Source organism: Lichenostomus cassidix, chromosome 1, assembly GCF_008360975.1.
Source record: "Lichenostomus cassidix isolate B80296 chromosome 1, HeHo_3.0, whole genome shotgun sequence".
In the NCBI taxonomy this organism is placed as follows: Eukaryota; Metazoa; Chordata; class Aves; order Passeriformes; family Meliphagidae; genus Lichenostomus; species Lichenostomus cassidix.
The window spans coordinates 60,910,647-60,930,896 of record NC_139479.1 but is presented as its reverse complement, the minus strand read 5'-3'; the positions used below and the strand labels follow the sequence as shown (position 1 = coordinate 60,930,896).

Sequence of the window (20,250 nt, the reverse complement as noted above, 5' to 3'; positions counted from 1 at the left end):
GTAAACTAGCTCCCCTTGCAACCGGATAGTTCCTGAGTTTTTCCTGTAGAGGGCACAGCCCCGTCAGGGCTCTTCTCCCAGCCTGTTTCTCCAAGCTGAAAGCTGGTTGTTCCTGTTGCCTGCCAGGCACAGCCCGCTCTGAAGCAGCTCCAGAGGGAGGAGATCCCACCCTTGGCTGTCTTCTCCAGGGGCAAGAGGCAGGGCTGACTCTCTCAGGGAAAGGAGGACCTCTGCTTCCAAGGACTACATCCACCTGAGCAAAGAGGGCACTTCCTCTGAGCTACTGGGGTCCCTGTGAGCTGCTGCTGGTACAAGACAGCTATGCTACAGCCCTTGAGCTGCAGGCAACGTTTGCCTATTACCCTCTGAATGCTCTTTGTCAGAGTCCAATGCTGGCCAGGCTTTTCTAGATATTCCACATGAAGAGGGTGTAATGTACAATGCAGAGTTACTTGAAGTTATGTGGGATTTCTATTTAGCAGAGTGGTAAAACAATGCATTCAAATTACGGTGAAAGCACGGATTACCCCTTGCAGAGTTTAGCATCTGCACCGTACAGCTGGATGACATGAACTTCATTCCCAGTCTCTGTAATTTGCCTGCCCTCATGACCCAGGCAACCCCAGTGGATGGGAAGGGGTATTGAAGGAATATTAACCAGCTCGAGGCCACTGCTGCCCTCAGCTCATTTGCTTGTCTCCTGAGAGCCTCTTCTGTGTAGGGTTTTGTTGATCTGCCACTCTGGTGGGAGAGGCTCTCCGGGGAGTTCTGCCTTTGTAAGGAAAATGATGGTAGAGGCACTGCACAGCAAACTGATGGATTTGACGTTGTGTCCACAGAGGAAGAAAAATATGCCTTTGTCAACTGGATTAACAAAGCCCTTGAGAAGGACCCTGACTGCAAGCATGTGGTGCCAATGAATCCAGAAACAGATGACCTCTTCCAGGCAGTCGGTGATGGCATAGTGCTTTGGTAAATAATACCCTTCTTTCTCACAAATGGGAACCATGAGTCTGCAAAAACATACATTTCTGCTTAAACAGAAGCTGCTGAATTTACATTAAGCTCAGGAGCATTTGCAGACTCAGGGCCTTAATAATACTAGGGTTTTTTCTTCTTCTTTTATGTTCAAAAATATAAAGCATAATTCATGCTTAATGAGAATTTTTCCTTGCCTCTAGACACTTACAATTAGATGAAGTCAGTGAAATTTGAGGAGCTGCTTGGTTTTATTTTTGCCCAAGGACTTTTGGTGTTTCACACAAAGAGGCACAAAATAGTGAGTGCTTCCACAGACATTTTCTGCACAATAAACTTCTCACACGACTTCACCTTGTGGCATTCTTGGCCTCACACCTATCATACAATCTGTATGTAGCCCAAAATAATTGCTCAAGTATTGAGTGTATGCCCCTGTGTGTATAGGTGGAAACAGAGGGTGATTATCCATATTTGTTAAGTAACTCTCCAGCTCTTAGACTTGTCCTACAATGCAGAGACAAAAACTATACCTGTATTTTGTGCACATATAGCTGTTAGTGTATTTCTTGTTATTTGTTTTCTTTTATTTCCAGTAAGATGATCAACTTTTCAGTGCCAGACACCATTGATGAGAGAACAATCAACAAAAAGAAACTCACACCCTTCACAATACAGGTACTAAAACACAGCAAGATTCTTTGCTTTTCCCCTTAGGATGCTTTCAAATAATTACTTAGAGCAAAGGCTGGAGGTACCCTGGTTCTGCCCAGCATGGTCAGTGAAAGTTGTTTGTGACACAGTGAGATGCTCAGGTCCATGTCATAGAAACACAAAGACCTATATTTCTTTCTTTCCAAATATATGAGTAACCTGACTTAGCAAACACAATGAATAATGTTTACCAGATCAGAGCTTTAGATACTTTTGTGGTAGATGCCATTTGGATGCAAGAGCAGATAGATAATACAGTGACCAGTTATAGCTGGGGTAACTATCAGAAGGCTGAATCCCCCTTTTAAGGCATGACAATGGGCTTGAACTCACAACTGCTGTTGTTGCAGTCTGATGTCCTCACCAAAGTATTAACTCTGACCCTGGAAGTACCATGGTGTGCAAAAGGCCTGAAATGTTACCATAGCCATTGCCTGCCTTTTACAAGCCAGTATTTCACATTGAATACTGAATCCTGCCTTTATTTCTATTACATGCATATGTATATTATTTGTTTCTAAATGGACAAAAAGGGTGTTAGTCTTCACCTATTTAAAGTTTATTGTGTTTCCCACACAGCAGTGTGTGAGAGATATTTTTATATGAACAACACCTATGTATCTGGGTATAGAATATAAATAGATACATGGAATAGGTATGAACCTAACCCAGTTTAGCCCTCAGCTACCCTGATTTGATGGAACATTAGCCAGACTCAAGTAAGCTCAGAAGCCATTAAATTGGATTTTTATGCTGTGTACCACATTTTTCAGTTCTAATCGTTTTGGTCAGCAGCATAACTTAATGATGCAGCTCAGATCAATCCCTGTCACATATAGACATGATTTGATCAATATAGCTTCCACTTTAACTTAACCCTTTTACAGCTGTCTGCTGGAGAAAAGGTAATTAATTTGAAATGGCCTGATTTTTCTAGCTTACGAGAATTTACACTGTCTCTCTCTGCATTTCGTGTCTAATCAGATGTCCCAGTCATGCCAGCAGTGCTGAAATTCATGTGAAAAATTACAAGTATGTGTGATAAATTATATTTTCCAGGCTTCTTTGCCTGCTTTACTTGCTCTCTGTAAACCTTTTTGCCAAGACACCTTTTTGCACAGTGTAGACCTGAGGATCAGATTTTCTTATTTCCTTTATTTTAAATGGACAGGAAGTGGCGAAGGAGCATAATGTTCCTGAAATATCACTTGGTTTCTGCCTGTCACTGTGAATCACTGAATCCCTCAGCTTCCTCTGCACACTCCCAAAACCAAGAGTACATACAAAGTTCAGAAAGAAAATATCCACATTTTACCAGTTTCTACCTAGGCTGAACTGCAAGGGTAAAAACTCAACAGCTCAATTCAGTCTGATTCCTAGGACAGTGTGCTCTTTGCAAACACTGCCAGCTAGCAACCTGCTTGTACCTTAGGTGTCAGGGCTTTTGCAGAGTGCTTAGGGAGAGGTAAGCCTGGAATATCTGCCAGTTGGTTGGGTTGTAGCTCCTTTGTTCCTCCATGTGTGCAGGACTGAGCAGAGAAGAGTTTGCCCCATGCTGAAGCTAAGTCTCTACTTGAGCCTGAGCTATAGGGAGAGCCTGGCATTGGTAACCAGGATCGAGCCAGGACATCCCTGTGAATGCAGTCGTAAGCTCTGAGCTCCAGTGCCCTGGGACATGACATTTGTCACCTCTGCCAAAAAGAGGTCCTTTCTGTCTTTGTCTCGAGACCCAGAATTCACCTGTAATCCCTAGGAGAGTCTGCATTCCCCTGCTCCCTGTGGGCAGACATGTATCCTGGGCTGCATCTAAAGAGCTGTGGCCAGCAGGTCAAGGGAGGTGGTTCTGTCCCTTTACTCCACTGTGGTGAGACCCCACCTGGAGTGCTGCATCAGGAAAGACATGGTTCTGCGTATGTAAATGCATTTACAGTGAAGCTGCCTGCAGATTTCACTCATTTTGGCTGTGCTCCCTTCCTGCATCCTCAGCTCTCAAGTTCTACATCATTCAAAACTTCTTGTCTTTCCCTAGGAAAATCTGAACCTGGCCTTGAACTCTGCTTCAGCCATTGGGTGCCATGTTGTTAACATTGGAGCTGAAGACCTAAAAGAAGGGAAACCTTACCTGGTTCTGGGTCTTTTGTGGCAAGTCATCAAAATTGGGCTCTTTGCTGACATAGAGATCAGCAGGAATGAAGGTATGTATGGCTCTTCCTTTCAGTGCTCCACTGTTACCACTGCACAGTCTGTAGGATGAAGCTCTTTAATTAAAAAATCCTAATTTTTTTTCTTCAAGCATTTGTTGTCTCTTTTCTTGGCTGTTCTAATTTTCCTTGCTTTTCACAAGTTTCAGCACTCGAAAGTCCAGGGCTTTCTGTAGATTTGTGTGTTCAGAGCCTTTTCATGCTCATTGGGTCAGGAATGGTGGTCTACATACAAGAATATTGATGTTTTGGCCCTAAATCTGGAAAAAGAAAATCTGCATTCAGGAAGCTTGGCTCTTTGTTGCTCTTGATTGCCAAACATCTCCTCTTTCTTTGTGAAATCATAGTTATAGAACCATAGAATAATTTAGGCTGGAAGGAACCTCTGGAGAACCACCCTGGAGACGTGAAGCAGCCATGCAGCTCCCTGCTTTCAGCAGTACAATTTCTTAAGGTCAGATAAGGTTGCTCAGGGCCTTTTCCAGTGTTTTCTGGGCAGCCTGTTCCAGAGCCTAACCACTCTTGCTCTGATTTTTTTTTTCTTAGATCTAGTTGGAATTTCCCTTCTGGCACCTTGTGTCCACAGCTCCTCTTCCTTTTGCTGTGCATACTGGGAAAATGCAGGTCTGGCCCCTCTGTAATGGTTGAAGACAATACTTACTCTCTTCTCAAACCTCTTTCCAGGTTAAACAAACCCAGTTTTCTCATCCTCTTCCCATATAACACAAACTCCCATCCAGCTCTCACACAACAGTGACACTTATTTCCTCCAGTTTCTCTGCAGGTGTTACCTTCATTGCCTCACCCCTTTCTATTTCTGTCCCTTTCATTGACAGAGCCACCAGTTCCCATACCTTTGTAGGTAGCTTTGCCATGCTAGTTTGCTATTTTTTTTTCTCGTGTTTTCTCCCTCACTTCTCATCTAAGACTAGGCAAGCCGAGAAAATTTTGATTTCTTTTCAGGTTCTCTCTTTCCCTGAGAGCCTTTCCCTGAAGCTGTTTCAGGTAAAATTCCCCTTTCTTGAACATGGAACCCTGTATTTCCAATGAACTTTCATGAGCACATGATATCAAGGCAGTAGTACATGCCACCCTCTATGGGAATTTCCTGGGATGCACTGGGATGCACATTGGATTTTCCCTTGGCCATATCAAATGATGGCTCAGAGTAGCTTAGAAGACATCTAATACACTCAAGTTGTTCTCCTCCTAAAAGGTTCGTAGAAGCTTTTAGCTAATAGCAGTTATTCATATCAATTCCCCAGTGAACATCTTTGAACATGGCACTATTAAATTGAATTCCATTTTTATTACTGTCATCTAGTTCATTCTGTGTGATTTCCTGATCGTCCTCTGTATTGACTCTGCCACCTAGTGAATATCAACTTCACATTTTTAGCCCATTGCAAGTATTTGTGCCAAGATAATTGATGCAAAAAAAAAAAAAAGAGAAAACATTAATCCAAAAATCAATCCACAATCAACTGCACAAGAATCCTTCTTTCCGCCTTCTCACAGAATTAACATTGTTGTCTTCATAAAATCCTCTGTCTACTTTCAAATGCTTCTATTATCACCCTCTGGTCCAGTTTAACCCCATTGCACCCTATATAAAATTATCTATGTTATTCCAGCTCTAGCATGTTTCCACTGTTTCCTTTATTTAGCCAATCCATAATGCATTCAAGGACTGACAAAAGATACTGAAAGATTAGAGTAGTGTAACACACTCTCCCTTTTTACCACATTATTAAGTAGTTTCCATGTTAGCTCTTTTCAAAAATTGTTCTAAAGCCTTTCATGTTCCAGAGATCAGCTGAACATACTGCAAGGGTCAATCCTTCCTTTGTGCCTGTTTCTCCTCTTAAAGAACATAAATACTGTAAGAATTTTTCTATATAAATAGGTTTTCTCCTCCAAATGACAGATGAGTTAACCCTACTGGCCCACAAGCCCATGAAGTCACGTGCAAGTGTTTCAGAATACCTGTATAAATCCAGTTTCAGTGTGAAGGCCACTGAGATTTCTTTCATCTAAGCTGCAGAAAGTCTGCGTTCATATTTTCATTCCAAGCTTGCCCCTGCACTCAACATCACTGCATCCAGCTCTGGACTTCTCAGGACAGGAAAGACTTGGACCTGTTGCAGTGGGTCCAGAGGAGGGCCACAGAAAGGCTCAGGGTGCTGGGGCACTCCTAGGGAGACAGGCTGAGAGAGCTGGGATTGTCCAGCCTGGAGAAGAGAAGGCTCCAGGGAGACTTTATTGCAGCCTTCCATTACCTAAAGGGGCTAGTGAGAAAGATGACAACAAACTTTTTAGCAGGGCCTGTTGCAATAGCAAAAGGGCTAATGGTTTTAAACAAAAGAAGGTAGATTTAGACTGGATATAAAGAAGAATTTTTTGCAATGAAAGTGGTGAAATACTGGCAGAGGTTGCCCACAGAGGTGGTAGATGCCCCATCCCTAGAAACATTCGAAGTCATGTCAAATGGGGCTCTGAGCAAACTGATTTAGTTGAAGATGTCCCTGCTCATTGCAGGGAATGCTGTCTAGATCCTTATAGCTTGTGGGTAGTTCTTAGACTACACTGAAATTGTCTTCCACTTGGCTATGAGCCACTACTAGATACACAAATTACAGCCTTGTCCTCATTTTATTGATGAGACCTTTTATCTGTTTACAGCCTCTGTCACGCTAACCCAGCTTGAATTTTGGCAACATTTTGGCCACTCAAATTTAGAAATTAGGGTAGGAAAATGTGAAAGAGAGAAAACAGTTATACATTTTCCTCAACAAGTATTCACATAATTATTTTTATGGGGTTTTTTTTTGTTTTTTTCCCTGCTTAGCCTTGATTGCTCTTCTGAGAGAAGGAGAGAGCCTGGAGGATCTGATGAAGTTGTCTCCAGAGGATCTGCTGCTGAGGTGGGCAAACTATCACCTGGAAAACGCAGGATGCAACAAGGTCAACAACTTCAGTTCAGACATCAAGGTATGAGAAACACTTAGCAACAAAAGCAAAACAGCAGCTCCACACCCAAATTCCTGTTCTCCATACAGAGATTGTGCACTGTAACAATCCAAGCAGCTTGAGACTGCTCTGTCAAGCCCATGGAGCTGGGTACATTAAATGCTTTCGTTGGGGTTTACCTTTCCACTCAGTAGTATTCCTCTTCTTTCTCCTGACCTCCCAGTCATCACTGCCAGCCCCAGTACACCAAATCTCTTGCTCTGGATAGGGCATATGAACACTATATTTTCAGATCCTTGCCTCTATTGCTCTCCTCCTTCCCAAGTGTCTTTAAATAACTCTTGACCTGACTATGGTTTGGAAAAGCCTGGAACTTACTCAAACACATAGAGAAAGATGATTGGCCGTTTCCAATTCCCCCACTTGATCTTTCCTTCACCTGGCCTATGTCCTCCTCTGTCCCAACCTTTGCTATAGCCCTGAATGTACTTACCACGAGTTTTAATTCATTTGGACTATTCAAAATACTACAGCTAGACTGAGTGACACTTGCAAGGGTGGGTGTGGAGTCTGTGCACCATTATTTCCCATACTCAGGACTTTGTGGGCTTGTGGGCGCAGATTTCAGCAGGGCTTTCTCTGTAGGACCTCCATTGTTCCCAGACAGGTGTATCTGAACCTCAGTGGTGCCCAGGGATGAATTTCTAAACCCAGTGTGAGGCCAGCCAGCATTCCAGAGCTGCAGGGGGTGTAAAAGGGAGGGTTCTGAGCTGGCTTCCAGGAAAGCTAGGCATTGGCCAGCACACCAACCTCACCAGCCATGACCTGACTCATCTGCTCCCAGAACAGCATGGGGAAAAATCCAGCTCCAGAGATACCTGATTGTAGTCTTCACTAGGGATTGAAGTTTAAGCACAAGCATTTAATTGAAATACAGAAAAAAACCCACCAGTGAGGGCAACAGGAGGGGTAGAGAGTCACATTTGACAATACAATTTTTATTGTAGCAGATTTTTGGTTCACTGGGTGGAGGTGACTGGAGATTATCCATAGAAAGGGAAGGGAATGGAGTCTTTCCCATCTTTCCTTGGGCTGGCCAAAAGGACTACGCTGCAACTGATGAAATCCTATCTACAATTGAAAGCTAAATTGCAATTACAGTATTTACAGTTGGAAAATAAGGCACACACAAAATTTCAGTGTTTACAGATATTGTCTAAATAAGTCTGTCTCCCCATCTCACTTCTGTTGTAAATAACCACTTTCTAGATATGGTGCATAGTAATGCAGATGTAAAATATTTAAAATAATTCAGGTAGTCTGCTTTGTATTTTGAAGAGCATTATTTGGGTTAGTTAGTCAAGTCCCTAGACATGACATGTAGCTTTATTTTCAGTTCTTTGAACTATTTTTGAAGTGAGTTAATATTTTCCACATATGGAAGCAGCATTGTATTTCACAAAAGATTAAAGACACAACATGTTATATCCTTGTCTTGTTCCTGCCCTTTTGCCTGAAAAATGCTGATACTGTTGTCAGTTTTAACTTTTGTCCTTGAAAACTATGCTTTCTCTTCCACAACTGTTCCAGCCTTGCTTTGAAATCCACTTTAAACATCTGCTTTCTCCTTCTGCATTTTCTTTTATTAAACGCTCAGCAGCCTGACTTCTACAGCATTATAAAGGTATGCATTTTCTTACCTCTAATTTTATGTTTAGATTAAGTAAATTCTGATACTTTTTTGTTGTTGCTGTCTTTTCTGTAAGTGCAACACACAGAATTTTGTCTCATGTGTTGGGCATTCTGCAGCACATATATATTGGCTCAGGGAAGAAACAGATCTGGCAAACACAGCATAAAGCAGGAATCGCTAAGTGCTTCCAGCTTAATTAATTTAATTATGTAGCCCAGTGATCGATGTAATAAAAATGAAGCATGCAGGCACATTGTTCAGGGGAGCACTGGTATGCAAAGGCTGAGCTTTAGATGTAATTTTTCTTCCCTTTAATTTCTCTGTCTGTCACAGGACTCCAGAGCTTATTACCATTTGCTGAACCAAGTCGCCCCCAAGGGAGATGAAGAAGGCATTCCAGCTATTACTATTGACATGTCAGGATTAAGGGTAAGATGAGATAAGTTTGGAGTAAATGCCGATATTTTCTGTCTGTTACTTGCACTGCTGGCCAACACAGGGCTGCACTGGGATGTCAGAACAAGCAAATTCTTTCTAGCATTTCAACATGATCTTGTGTTTCAGAAACCTAAGCTTCCAAAGAATTAAATTATGTGTTTGGATTTTTCTTAGATATTAACTCTGAAACTTCAGCAACCATTTAACCACACTGATAAACTACTAGCATGTAACAAGTGTATAATTTATTTTTAATTTCATCAAACTCTCACATTTAATACGAAATATGGCTGTAAAAGCAATATGATGCGATAATTGAATCGTAGGCAAAGGCCATTTGAAAACACAGACTTGTTAGTAAAAGTGAGAAAAGTGGGAAAAGTGGGAAAAGTAGGAAAATAAATCCATCAAGGACCTGCTTTAGGAGCTCGATCCCCACACGGAGAGCCCGAGTGGGTGTGGGGTGAGGCTGATGTCCCATTCTGTGCCGGGCAGGAGAAGGATGACGTGCAGCGAGCCGAGTGCATGCTGCAGCAGGCTGAGCGCCTCGGCTGCCGCCAGTTCGTCACTGCCACCGACGTCGTCCGCGGGAACCCCAAGCTCAATCTGGCCTTCATCGCCAACTTGTTCAACAAATACCCTGCCCTGCACAAGCCAGAGAACCAGGATATCGACTGGAGCTCCATTGAAGGTCAGGAAAATGCAAATATCTCATGGTGCACCATACTTTCTTATTTCTCATGTCAACCTGTGTCTCCTTCTGTTCATGATTCAGTGCTCTGTAAATTCTGAGTTTGGATTTCTTCCCAACACACTTACATTACTGAAGTGTTGTGTTCTGCAGGCCTTTGATTGATGTATCTGTTGTTTTAGGTGAGACAAGGGAAGAAAGGACATTTAGGAATTGGATGAACTCCCTTGGTGTTAATCCACGTGTAAATCACTTATATAGGTAAGATGAGGTATTACCCTTCCTTCAGATGATAAATACAGAGGGCAGGTTGTTTGCAAAAACATAAAAACTTTTGGGCCCTGTAAGAATATATGCTTCTTTGTGTTTCCTGGGAAACTGAGTTTACCTCTGGTAATAGTTGAGTTGTGTTTATTTCCTCTATTCTTTGGACAATGATATATATATTTTCTTGTTTTCAGTGATCTGTCAGATGCTTTGGTTATCTTCCAACTCTATGAAAAGATCAAAGTGCCAGTAGACTGGAACAGGGTGAACAAACCACCATATCCTAAATTGGGTGGCAACATGAAGAAGGTACAAAAAGCTGGAATGGCTCCAGTATTGATGCCTTATCCTCAGTAAATGTCTATATAATTTCAAAAAGCAATGTGGGTATTCATGTTGCTCTCCAGTCCCAAGTACAGCACCTTAAATGATTTTTTTGCTTAGTCAGTGGATAATTTTTCATCCCAAAAAAGAAACATACATTTAACTCACTCGCTCTGTTTACAGGTGAAAAATTTTTGTCAAGTAAAAAGACTTGACAATTTTGCATCAGTATTTAAAAACTGTACTTGCAGATCCCTTTTACTATTGTTTTAGGCACCGATTATAATGCATCTGGACCGCAATTGCAGCTGTCTGGATCACTGCCCTCCACATCAAATGAAGACAGTGATGATAAGCATTCTTGATCAGATGCATCAAGAAATGATCAAACAGTTGCTGCTAAATACAGAGCTTTCTCCCAACTATCTGGATGAGTAATTACATCCAGTTAGACCAGAGCGATCAACCAATCTAAAATATTGGCTGGGACACTAATCCTTTGTCTCAGTGCAATGCTGTGATGGTGGAGGTACCCATGAGCCATACATTTTTATTTTCCAGGGCAATCTGCTTTTCAGGCCCTGATAGTGAAATGTAGCATTTTGTGCTGTGTTAACTCTTTACAATGGTATTTTTGGATGGAGATCCTGCTGGTACTCAAAAAGCTATGTTATCACAGAGCCCCAAAGTTCCTGTTTGCCCAGGAGGATCTGGGCTGAGTGATCCAAAGAATTTAAAGTAACAGTGTCTTGTCTTCTTTCCTTTTTTTTCTATATTTTTGAACCGCACAACTGACTCTGCCATTAACAGCTTGAAAACTGCAACTACGCAGTGGAGCTGGGAAAGAATCAAGCCAAATTTTCCCTTGTTGGCATTGCTGGGCAAGATCTGAATGAAGGAAACCGTACACTGACGCTGGCCTTAGTCTGGCAGTTGATGAGAAGGTAGGGGAGCCAACCATGAGCTTCAGAGCATTTTGGTAAGCTCAGTTTGCATTGCAATGGTTTCCTGATGCTATCACTGAGAAGGCTCTGCAGGCTACGGCCTTCTAACTCCTCTCTTTGTGCTTATGTGCAAAGGCAGAATGACCTTCTGCTCACTCCTAGTTAAGGATGTGATCAGAGCACATCTTGTGGGCAAGGCCATTACAGTCAGCTCATGCAGAAGATTATTATTGCCATTATCTGTATAGCAAGAATAAATGTTTATTGCTTGGAAGAGAGGAAAAGAAGTTAAAAGGTCACTGTATCAGGGAATGGGCAGAATGTACCAGAAACAAGGAATTGATGCACAAGTTTTCTTACCTGCTCTCTGAAGTGGGTACAACTCAGTAACTCTCCCCATTTCAATGTAATTTTCTTTGTGTTTAAGAGCCCCATAACTGAGAGGAAAGAGACCCAGTAGTTAGGAAGTGAATACAGACTAAATTCAGACTACAGAGAAAAGTATAGGTTTATCAGTAAGATAATTAAAATAGGGATGAGGTGATTACTTACAATCAATTTGGGATATCTTTGCAAGATGTATGCTGACATATAAGCAAAATATTCCAGTCTTGTTTTTGTGCTGAAGGTCAATCTTAGGTGAGCAGGATTCCCTTCTATCTCTAAGGTCAGTGATAATTTTTTAAGCACTACGAGAATGAGTAATTTACAATGAGATATATTAAGAGGGACCTTCCAGGAATTTTAAGTAACCAAAACTTTTAACATGCCCAAAACATTGATTAAGGAATTGGGTATGAATTACACTAATTAGATTAAATACTCTGTTATAATATAAATCATATGCACTGTGAGTTTGTGTGAGGCAGAGGAATATCAGGTCAAAGAGGAGTGTTGGGGTGATCCCAATCAAGCTGTGCACACACAGGACAGTTCTGAGGTTACAGCAGACTTTGAGCAAATATCCTGGCTTGCCTCTTAAGGTACACCTTGAATATCCTTGAAGACATTGGTGGTGGAGAGAAGGTCAATGATGAAATAATTGTCAGCTGGGTCAACGAAACACTGACTGCAGCCGGGAAGGATTCAACCATCTCCAGTTTCAAGGTACAATTTTGGGTTTTTTTAAGCTTCTGCTCAGGATTCTTGTTCATGTGTTCATGTGTTCAGTGTGATTGTGTGTATGTTATATATGTTGCCTGTATATAGATGTGTATATGCATGTGCACAGACATGCTTTACATTATGATACAACTCACTACATTGCTTGATTATTTTTCATTCCCTTTTGAAAGCTTGTTCAAATACACTGGTTTTATTCAAGGGACTTTATTGTGAAAAAGTATTGGAAATATTACATGATCACAACAGAAAACACCTTGGATTCCAGCCTGGCATGGGAAAGCAAAGGATGGAGACAGGAATGATGACTGGAATTAAGCAAGAACTGCTGTGCTGTTGGTTATGAATCAATAGCAATTACAAATGACAGCATTAAAATGAACAATAGCAATACATTTATAACTTGGTAGTACCATTCAGGGGTACCTTGCCCTATTTTGCAAGGTACCATACAAACACAGAGGTGGACTAACTCTAGAGAGCTTCCAATTCTGCTAATGTATCTATGGTGCTTCCCAAGCTAGGGAACACTCAGTGGATATAAATCAGCACTTTGCACCCGGCAAGAACAGATCCATCAAAATTCATGTAATGAGTTCAGGAATCACACAGCTGCTCCCCCTCTCACTTCCCATCAGTAGAAGTGTATCAGTGTCATCTCCCCACAGGAAGCAAATGCACTAGCCCTGCACCCCATCTTCTGCTTTAATGACATTGTGATCTGTGACAAGGTGACCTGCTTAATGGATGAGGGAAAGGTTGTGGATGTTGTCTGCCTGGATTTTAGTGAAGCCTTTGACACTTTACCACAGCATGCTCCTGGAGAAACTGGCTGCTCATGGCTTGGGCAGGTGCACCGCTTGCTGGGTAAAGTCTGGATGGCCAGGCCCAGAGAGTGGTGCTGAATGGAGTTACATCCAGCTGGTGGCCTGTCACCAGTGGTGTCCCCAGGGCCCAGTATTGGGGCCAGTCCTGTTTAACACTTTTATTGCTGGTCTGGACAAGGGGATCAAGCACACCCTCAGTCAGCTTGCAGAGGACGCCAAGTTGGGTGGGAGTGTTGATCTGCTGGAAGGCAGGAAAGCTCTGCAGAGGGATCTGGACAGGCTGGATCAATGGGCTGAGGCCAACTGTATGAGGCTCAGCAAGGCCAAGTGCTGGGTCCTGCACTTGGGTCACAACAACCCCTGCAGCACTGCAGGCTTGGGGAAGAGTGGCTGGAAAGCTGCCCAGCAAGAAAGAACCGGGGAGTGCTGGTTGACAGCAGCTGGACATGACCCAGCAGTGCCCAGGTGGCCAAGAAGGCCAATGGCATCCTGGCCTGGATCAGCAACAGTGTGGCGCACAGGACCAGGGCAGGGATTGTCCCCCTGTCTTTGGCACTGGTGAAACCACACTTCAAATCCTGTGTTCAGTTCTTGGCCCCTCACTGCAAGAAGGACAAAGAGGTGCTGCAACAAGTCCAGAGAAGGGCGGTGGAGCTGGGGAAGGGTCAGGAGCACAAGTCCTATGAGGAGCAGCTGAGGGAGCTGGGGTTGTTTATCCTGGAGAAAAGGAGGCTCAGGGGTAATCTTATCACTCTCTACAACTGCCTGAAAGGAGGGTTGTGGCCAAGTGGGGGTCAGTCTGTTCTCCCAGGTAACAAGTGACTGGATGGGAGGAAATGCTCTTGAGTTTGGAAATGGCATGGAGAGATTTATATTGGATATTACAGAAAACTTTTTCCCTTGAAGGGCTGTCAAGCCCTGTGACAGGCTGCTCAGTGAAGTGAGTCACCACCCCTGGAGGATTTAAAAAACGTGTAGATGTGGTGCTTAGGGACATGGTTTAGTGGTGGACTTCAAAGTGCTAGACTAAGGTGGACTCGATCATAAAAGTCTTCTCCAACCTAAACGATTCTGTGATGTTTCATCCATTGGGTAAAAAAAGATCCTTGAAAGAGTTCTTAGTCTGCCTTAGATAAAAGATTATTCTGAGCAGATCTTTGTGAAGATCTAAATGGTATTAGAACTGTCCATTGCTCTTGAGTCTAGACTCTGGCTCTGTGGGAGTTCTGTTATCCTGTTATTGCATTTAATTTTATTTTTCACCTCTGCAGGATAGCAAAATCAGCACCAGCATGCCAGTCCTGGATCTCATTGATGCCATTCAACCAGGATCAATCAAGTATGACCTCTTGAAAACAGAGGACCTGAATGATGAGGAGAAACTAAATAATGCTAAGTATGTTTCTGCCAAGTGACATTTAACATGAGTTACCTGCTCAGGCTTGCCTAACTCTGAAAACTGCTCTGCTGTCATTCTCATCTGGCACAACCTCAATTGAGAAATGCCCCTAGAGTTAGAAGTGTGAAGGCTAGGAGTTAGGTAGTAAAAAGACTATCAATGGAAATGGAGTGTGTAATGTTGTAGTTCCAGCTTTATAAATCCCTTGAAAGGATTAAAATCACTTGGCTTCACAAGCTCCTATTTTCTCATATTAAATATAAAATTCTTTCAGAGATCAGGGAACAATGCCAACAATAGTGAGCCATGGAAAACAGGGATTAGAGGTCATGATAGCTCTTTAATCACCTACAGGTGGAACAAGGGCATATTTAAGAGAGAAAGGGGAGGACAGGATTCATGCCTGAAAAACTGTTTCTGCAGATGCAGATATTGATTTTTTTCCCTGAATGCAAACGATTTCCTAGCAGAGAGTCAATTCTGGAGGCATCTCCCTCTCCTTTCAGAGTTACACAGATCACCTTCTGGTCTGATCATCAGTTTAACTTCTCCTTTTCTATGCAGTAACTACAAAGGAGAAAAGGATGACTGTAAAGGAATCAGAGCTGCCATCATTTTTGTAAAGGCTTTTCCCACTGTTCTTTTTCCCTTCAATTTCCTACCATCTATTTTCTTTCTTTCCTCACAATCCTGTGTGTGCTTTTCTCTGTACTTTATTTCATCATTCCTCTGCTGTTCTTTTCCTCATTACCCACTCCCATTCCCCCACGCTCCCAATGCTTCTCTGCATTTGGGGGAAAATTTCACAAAGGTATGTGCTCTCAAGTGGGAAGAACCTGGGATTTTCTAGCTTTTTTTAATGAAAAAAATAGAGAGAAGAGACAAACCCACTGGAGAACAGCCAGTGGCTCTGAGCAGGGAGATGGGAATGTCAACTTGCACATTCTGGGTATGACTGAAACAAGTCCCCAAAAGCTGATTTCCAAAAACCCTAATCTCCACTGACATCAGCCTTCTGCTTCCATCCTTGCAAGTTTGTTTATGAGTAAAGTCTGAGTCTCAGAGACTGAGGGGGAGTAAGACTGGAATGGCTGGTTGTGAGGATAATGTTTTAGGGGATGGAAGATCAAATGTTTCATACCAGGATCTGACCTGCAGTCTCCCATCCTGCAGATAACTAGTGCTCTTACCATGGGGAAATGCACTCTACCTTTTATTAGAAATGTACTTTATTATGAACATATCATACATTCCAAAGTTTAACTTTGGTGAATCAGTGAAACCCACTCTGGTATTGATCATGTAAAACACTTAACAGGGGGGAAATTATTGCTACTGTACTAATTTCCGTCTTTATTTTTTCCTTTTTTTCCCCACTCCTGCAATGCAGATATGCCATCTCTATGGCAAGAAAAATTGGAGCAAGAGTCTATGCCCTCCCAGAAGATCTGGTTGAAGTAAAACCCAAAATGGTCATGACAGTGTTTGCTTGCCTTATGGGAAAAGGCATGAAGAAAGTTTAAAGCACAAAAGACTTGCACTGATGCCTCTTATTCACCCTTTAGATTCCTTCAAACTGAATGCTCTTCTCTGTATCAAAGAAATATGCAGGGTGCTCATGCCTTTAAGGCATGAATGCTATACATGGTTCCAGATACTACAGAAGTCGTGTATTCATGTGTATCCAGGAAATATTTTGTTTTGAACAGTAATATGTGCTTGATTTCTTTGCCTTATTTTCCACTTTGCTAGATATAACCATTCCATATTCCTAAATAAGTTTTCAACACCAAGGCCTAAGCATATCCTTTTATTATTAATGGATACCAGGGTTTTCTGTCAGAGGTCATCTAGACCTCTGACAGAGGTGGCTTTTTAGGACTATGAAATGTTATACCCTGCTTCTGCCTGAAAACGTTGTCATGCTTTTCATAGCATTTCTGGCATACCTACTTTCAGTTTGCACCTGGGACAACAAAATGGGTTTCCCCAAGCCAATGCAAGTAGTAGTGACTATATTTTTGGAATGGTAGGATCCTCTGAGGAAATTCTTGTGGAAAGAAGTGTTTGGTGTCTGTGATGTGTTGCTGGTATGTAAACTGAGCAGTAGTTTTCCCTGCAAGTTATGCCTCTGCCATACACGGCATTACTCGCAGATTACATTACTGCTCACTGGAAAAACCACACTGCAGCCTGGTCCTCCAAGAACACCCAAAATCTGGAACCTTTGCAACAAATATCCTCCAAAGGATAATTCATTTTTATGTCATAATACACTTAAACAGATTGCAAAGCATGATAGAAATGAAAGCCATGTTAAAGAAACTAAGGGAATGTACTCAGTTAGTAGCAATATAATAAGTGAACCAAAGGGATGTAGAATGACATATTTATATAGTCAATAAAAATTAAACTCTGATAACTTCACAGACTTGCACTCAAGGGGCTGCAGCTCTGATTCAGGAGAACATTTATACTTGTGCTTGCATAAGAAACGCATACTAAAATGCTTTCCTGAACCCAGGCTGGGATCCTCAACAGAGCTAAATCAGGTTTCCTTTGCAGCTAACAAGGCACTGTCAATTTGCCTCAGTTGAGGACCTAGCCCTGTCTGTGGATAGTCAGTGGGATATATTTGCACTGAATCTCTTCCTTGGCATGAGATGTTTACTGGCCTTTACATGGATTTTATTGGTGAAATGCAGAAGGAGGGAATTTTGCCTTAATGCAATCCTGTTGACACAGTCTCAGTTCTCTCCCTCTCCCCTTTCCTTCAGCCCTTCAGAACTGCCTTAATAAAAAACCAATATTCAATGACATGAGAAATCTCTCCAAATAAAATGTTCTATAAAGCCAAATTTGTAGTCCTTTCTTTTAGTTGTGGATGTGCTAGTCAGTGTGTGTCATAGAGCTGAAATGGGGACAGATGTAAAAATAATCTGTGGGCTCATTGAGAATGTGTCTTCTGTATTATTATTGAAACCACAGACTGCAGAGAATGGAAAGAATTATTTCCTCGGCCATTTCTGAACATGCTGCTCTGAGACACTGCCAAAGATGGGACAGTGCTGGCTGGACTTGCAGTATGAATTTCCCCATTTGGTGCAATACCAAACATCCTCTTTCTTCACCCTTCCTTTGCTGTTGCCAGAGAAGAGGGGTGGCACTGAAAAGGCAGCTTTGAAGCTGCCTTTGTGATTGATTTGTGGTCCCTTTGTGATTGACTTGGGAGTCCTTCAGAGGTAACACAGAGAGAGGAAACGGTGACTGCAGCATGTCCCTCAGGTGGGATGACCATGTATTGTGTGTTTGTTTGCAAGCTGAAGGGGCCATTTTTGGTTGGATAGATGGTGTAGATCTGAAAGCACCAGGTAATCCTGCCTGAAGACAGCCCTGATTTGGGTTCCTTGTTTCAGGGAGATCGTCTCCCCCCAGACTCAGTGCAGTCATGAAGGATGGAGTAGATGACAGATTGGAAATGGCAGGGTGAGAAGGATGGCTTTTCCCTTGAGCCCAAATGAATGCAGGCACTTGTTATCCCCAGAGAGTAGAGGGGATTTTCAGAGATTTTCCATTCACCAGCATTTATCAGCTCAGCTTTTTGCACAGGGGTAGGATTTTTAGAGGAGTCTGCTGAAATAGGCAGAGAGAGGAGGCTTCCATACATCATGCATTTCCACAAGGCAAGACGTAGTATTTCAGTGGCCCTGGAGAGCAAAAGCTGCCTCTACTTCAGGCTCTGGAGAGGGGCCAGGTGATGTATGCTGTTATTCGAATCATGTTTTGTGAAAGGGGCTGCTTTTCGTCCTCCTCCTCAGCATCCCAGCGCCGGAGCCTGGCACCCTGGCACGCATCCCTCCCGGTTGCTAGTCCTCTGCCCGCAGGCTGCTTTTGGCAACACCATCTCCAGCAGTGCCAGCCTGCAGCTCTGCAGCACGGAGAGCTAACCACGAGATGGCACTCACTCCAACCGGACTGCTAGAGACCGGCAGGCTGGAGCGCACTCAGAGTGCGAGCCTCTGAGAAACGGAGAAAAAATTGGGTATTTAACCCTCGGCACAACGCCAGCATCAGCCCGTGGGCAAAAGGGAGTCAGTGCTGTTGGCAGGGATATTATAGTAAATACCTACCAAGTCTTCATCCCTGTCTCTGGAATCTCACTTGAAAAACGAATCTGTTACAGCCCTGAAGGTGTGGGAATAGCTGCATTCTGGTCTAGGAGTATAAACATCTTTACTTTTCAGTGCATTTCTGTTTAATTTAGTGTTCTTATTTATTTGATGGACTTGAGGTTTTGCTTTCATGAACTGGTAACAGCAGCCTGTAATGAAGCTCTCAGCAGATGCTGAAGGGGTTAAGCCCATGACAAATATCACCAAAAATACCCACCAGGATCTGGATTTTTTTTGCTGTTGCTCTTCTCCAACTTTCTCCATCACTCTTAGAGAAAGCAGCTGTCTTTGGGATTCACTCCCAAATCAAGCTGGCTTTGTAAGCACTTCCATTATTGATTTTCATTGCACAATTAATCATAATTTTCAATGCTTCAAAAAGGCTTAGACATTCATACGAATAAAAATAAAACATCAGCATTTAGACTAACTAGAAGAAAAAACCATGAGGGCAATCAATCCACATGCTTCAGGGTGCAGTCTGATCACCAGATGGACTCAGAAGGAAATATCCCCCCATAGTGTAGTAAAGCATAATTAGCTGTATGATGAGGATTTTACACCTTCTTGTAAATCATCTATCCTAGCTAGAAATCGTGTGTTCTGGCCTTAGAAAGGGGACAGCAAGCAGTACAGCTGGTTGCTGTGCTCTTGTACAGAAAGGGTTGTTTCTATTTCCTCCAGAGCTGGAACTGAACCAAAACCCCAACCTGACATCTCTCATCCTTCTAAGTGCAGCTTGATTCTGTTATGAGCCTAATCAGAAACTTCAGGTCTTGGTGTCCACTGCTGCCTAAATGAGAAGCAGCTTTGATCTGCCTTCTGCTTGGAAAATAGTACCCATCTCTGTCAGCTGGCTATAAAAAACACATGAGCAGCACTGGTCCTACAGCAAGTACTAGCTACTGCTGCCTTCAGCCTGCTGCAGAAATGGATCCTGGTGCCTCTGATCCTGCAAATCCATGTGCTGAGTTGCTCAGAGTCAACTCTCTATCTTCTTCCACTTCTGGCAGCCTACTCCACCATACGAAGAACAGACTCATCAAGAATTTGGGAGCATTTTCCTTCAGGCTGCTCAGCCACTTAAGCCCGGTATTTTCAGGCATGCAGACAAGGCAAGCAGCAGAGAGTAGCACCACTGAATGCCTAACACTCATTGCCTGCTGTGTGGTGAGGCACTTTGGAGCTAAAATTTATCCACAAACCCAAGAAGCTGTTCATGAAGCAGGACACAAATCAGAGGAGCACTGTGTACTGGTAAGGTGGCATCTGTGGACTTTGTACAGCTCAGTGTGAGAAAACTCTGAATTAGGACCAACAACGCTTTACAATACTATAATTTTGTTTATAATTGTCAACCAGTGCAGTGGTTCTCTTCTGCCACCAGGAAAACGATGTCATTTCCCTGGCAATTCCTTTGCTGCTCTGAAAGTAAAACACAGCTCTGAGTCTTAGTTCTCACTGACTAAAATGACTATATTTTTAAAGCCCTGCTTTTTCATTGCACCTT

The 20,250-nt window shown here is 42.7% G+C and overlaps 1 protein-coding gene and 1 long non-coding RNA gene across 3 annotated transcripts in view; both read left to right on the top strand.

Moving 5' to 3' along the window:
* Positions 1–17,426, top strand: part of LCP1 (lymphocyte cytosolic protein 1) — a 49,544-nt gene extending 32,118 nt beyond the window's left edge. For both annotated transcript variants that reach the window (XM_085059745.1, XM_085059735.1), the window contains exons 5-16: positions 840–972; positions 1,575–1,656; positions 3,722–3,887; positions 6,742–6,884; positions 8,890–8,985; positions 9,490–9,685; positions 9,868–9,946; positions 10,147–10,261; positions 11,087–11,220; positions 12,204–12,327; positions 14,441–14,565; positions 15,959–17,426. In XM_085059745.1, the coding sequence (XP_084915871.1) occupies positions 840–972; positions 1,575–1,656; positions 3,722–3,887; positions 6,742–6,884; positions 8,890–8,985; positions 9,490–9,685; positions 9,868–9,946; positions 10,147–10,261; positions 11,087–11,220; positions 12,204–12,327; positions 14,441–14,565; positions 15,959–16,091 (1,526 nt within the window). In that variant the 3' untranslated portion in view covers positions 16,092–17,426. The remainder of the gene's footprint in view (positions 1–839; positions 973–1,574; positions 1,657–3,721; positions 3,888–6,741; positions 6,885–8,889; positions 8,986–9,489; positions 9,686–9,867; positions 9,947–10,146; positions 10,262–11,086; positions 11,221–12,203; positions 12,328–14,440; positions 14,566–15,958) is intronic.
* LOC146444722 (uncharacterized) lies at positions 3,894–6,725 on the top strand. Its single transcript, XR_014851928.1, has 3 exons — positions 3,894–4,347; positions 4,440–4,517; positions 4,857–6,725. It is a non-coding gene; the product is annotated as an uncharacterized LOC146444722 (long non-coding RNA).
* Positions 17,427–20,250: the final 2,824 nt, after the last annotated feature.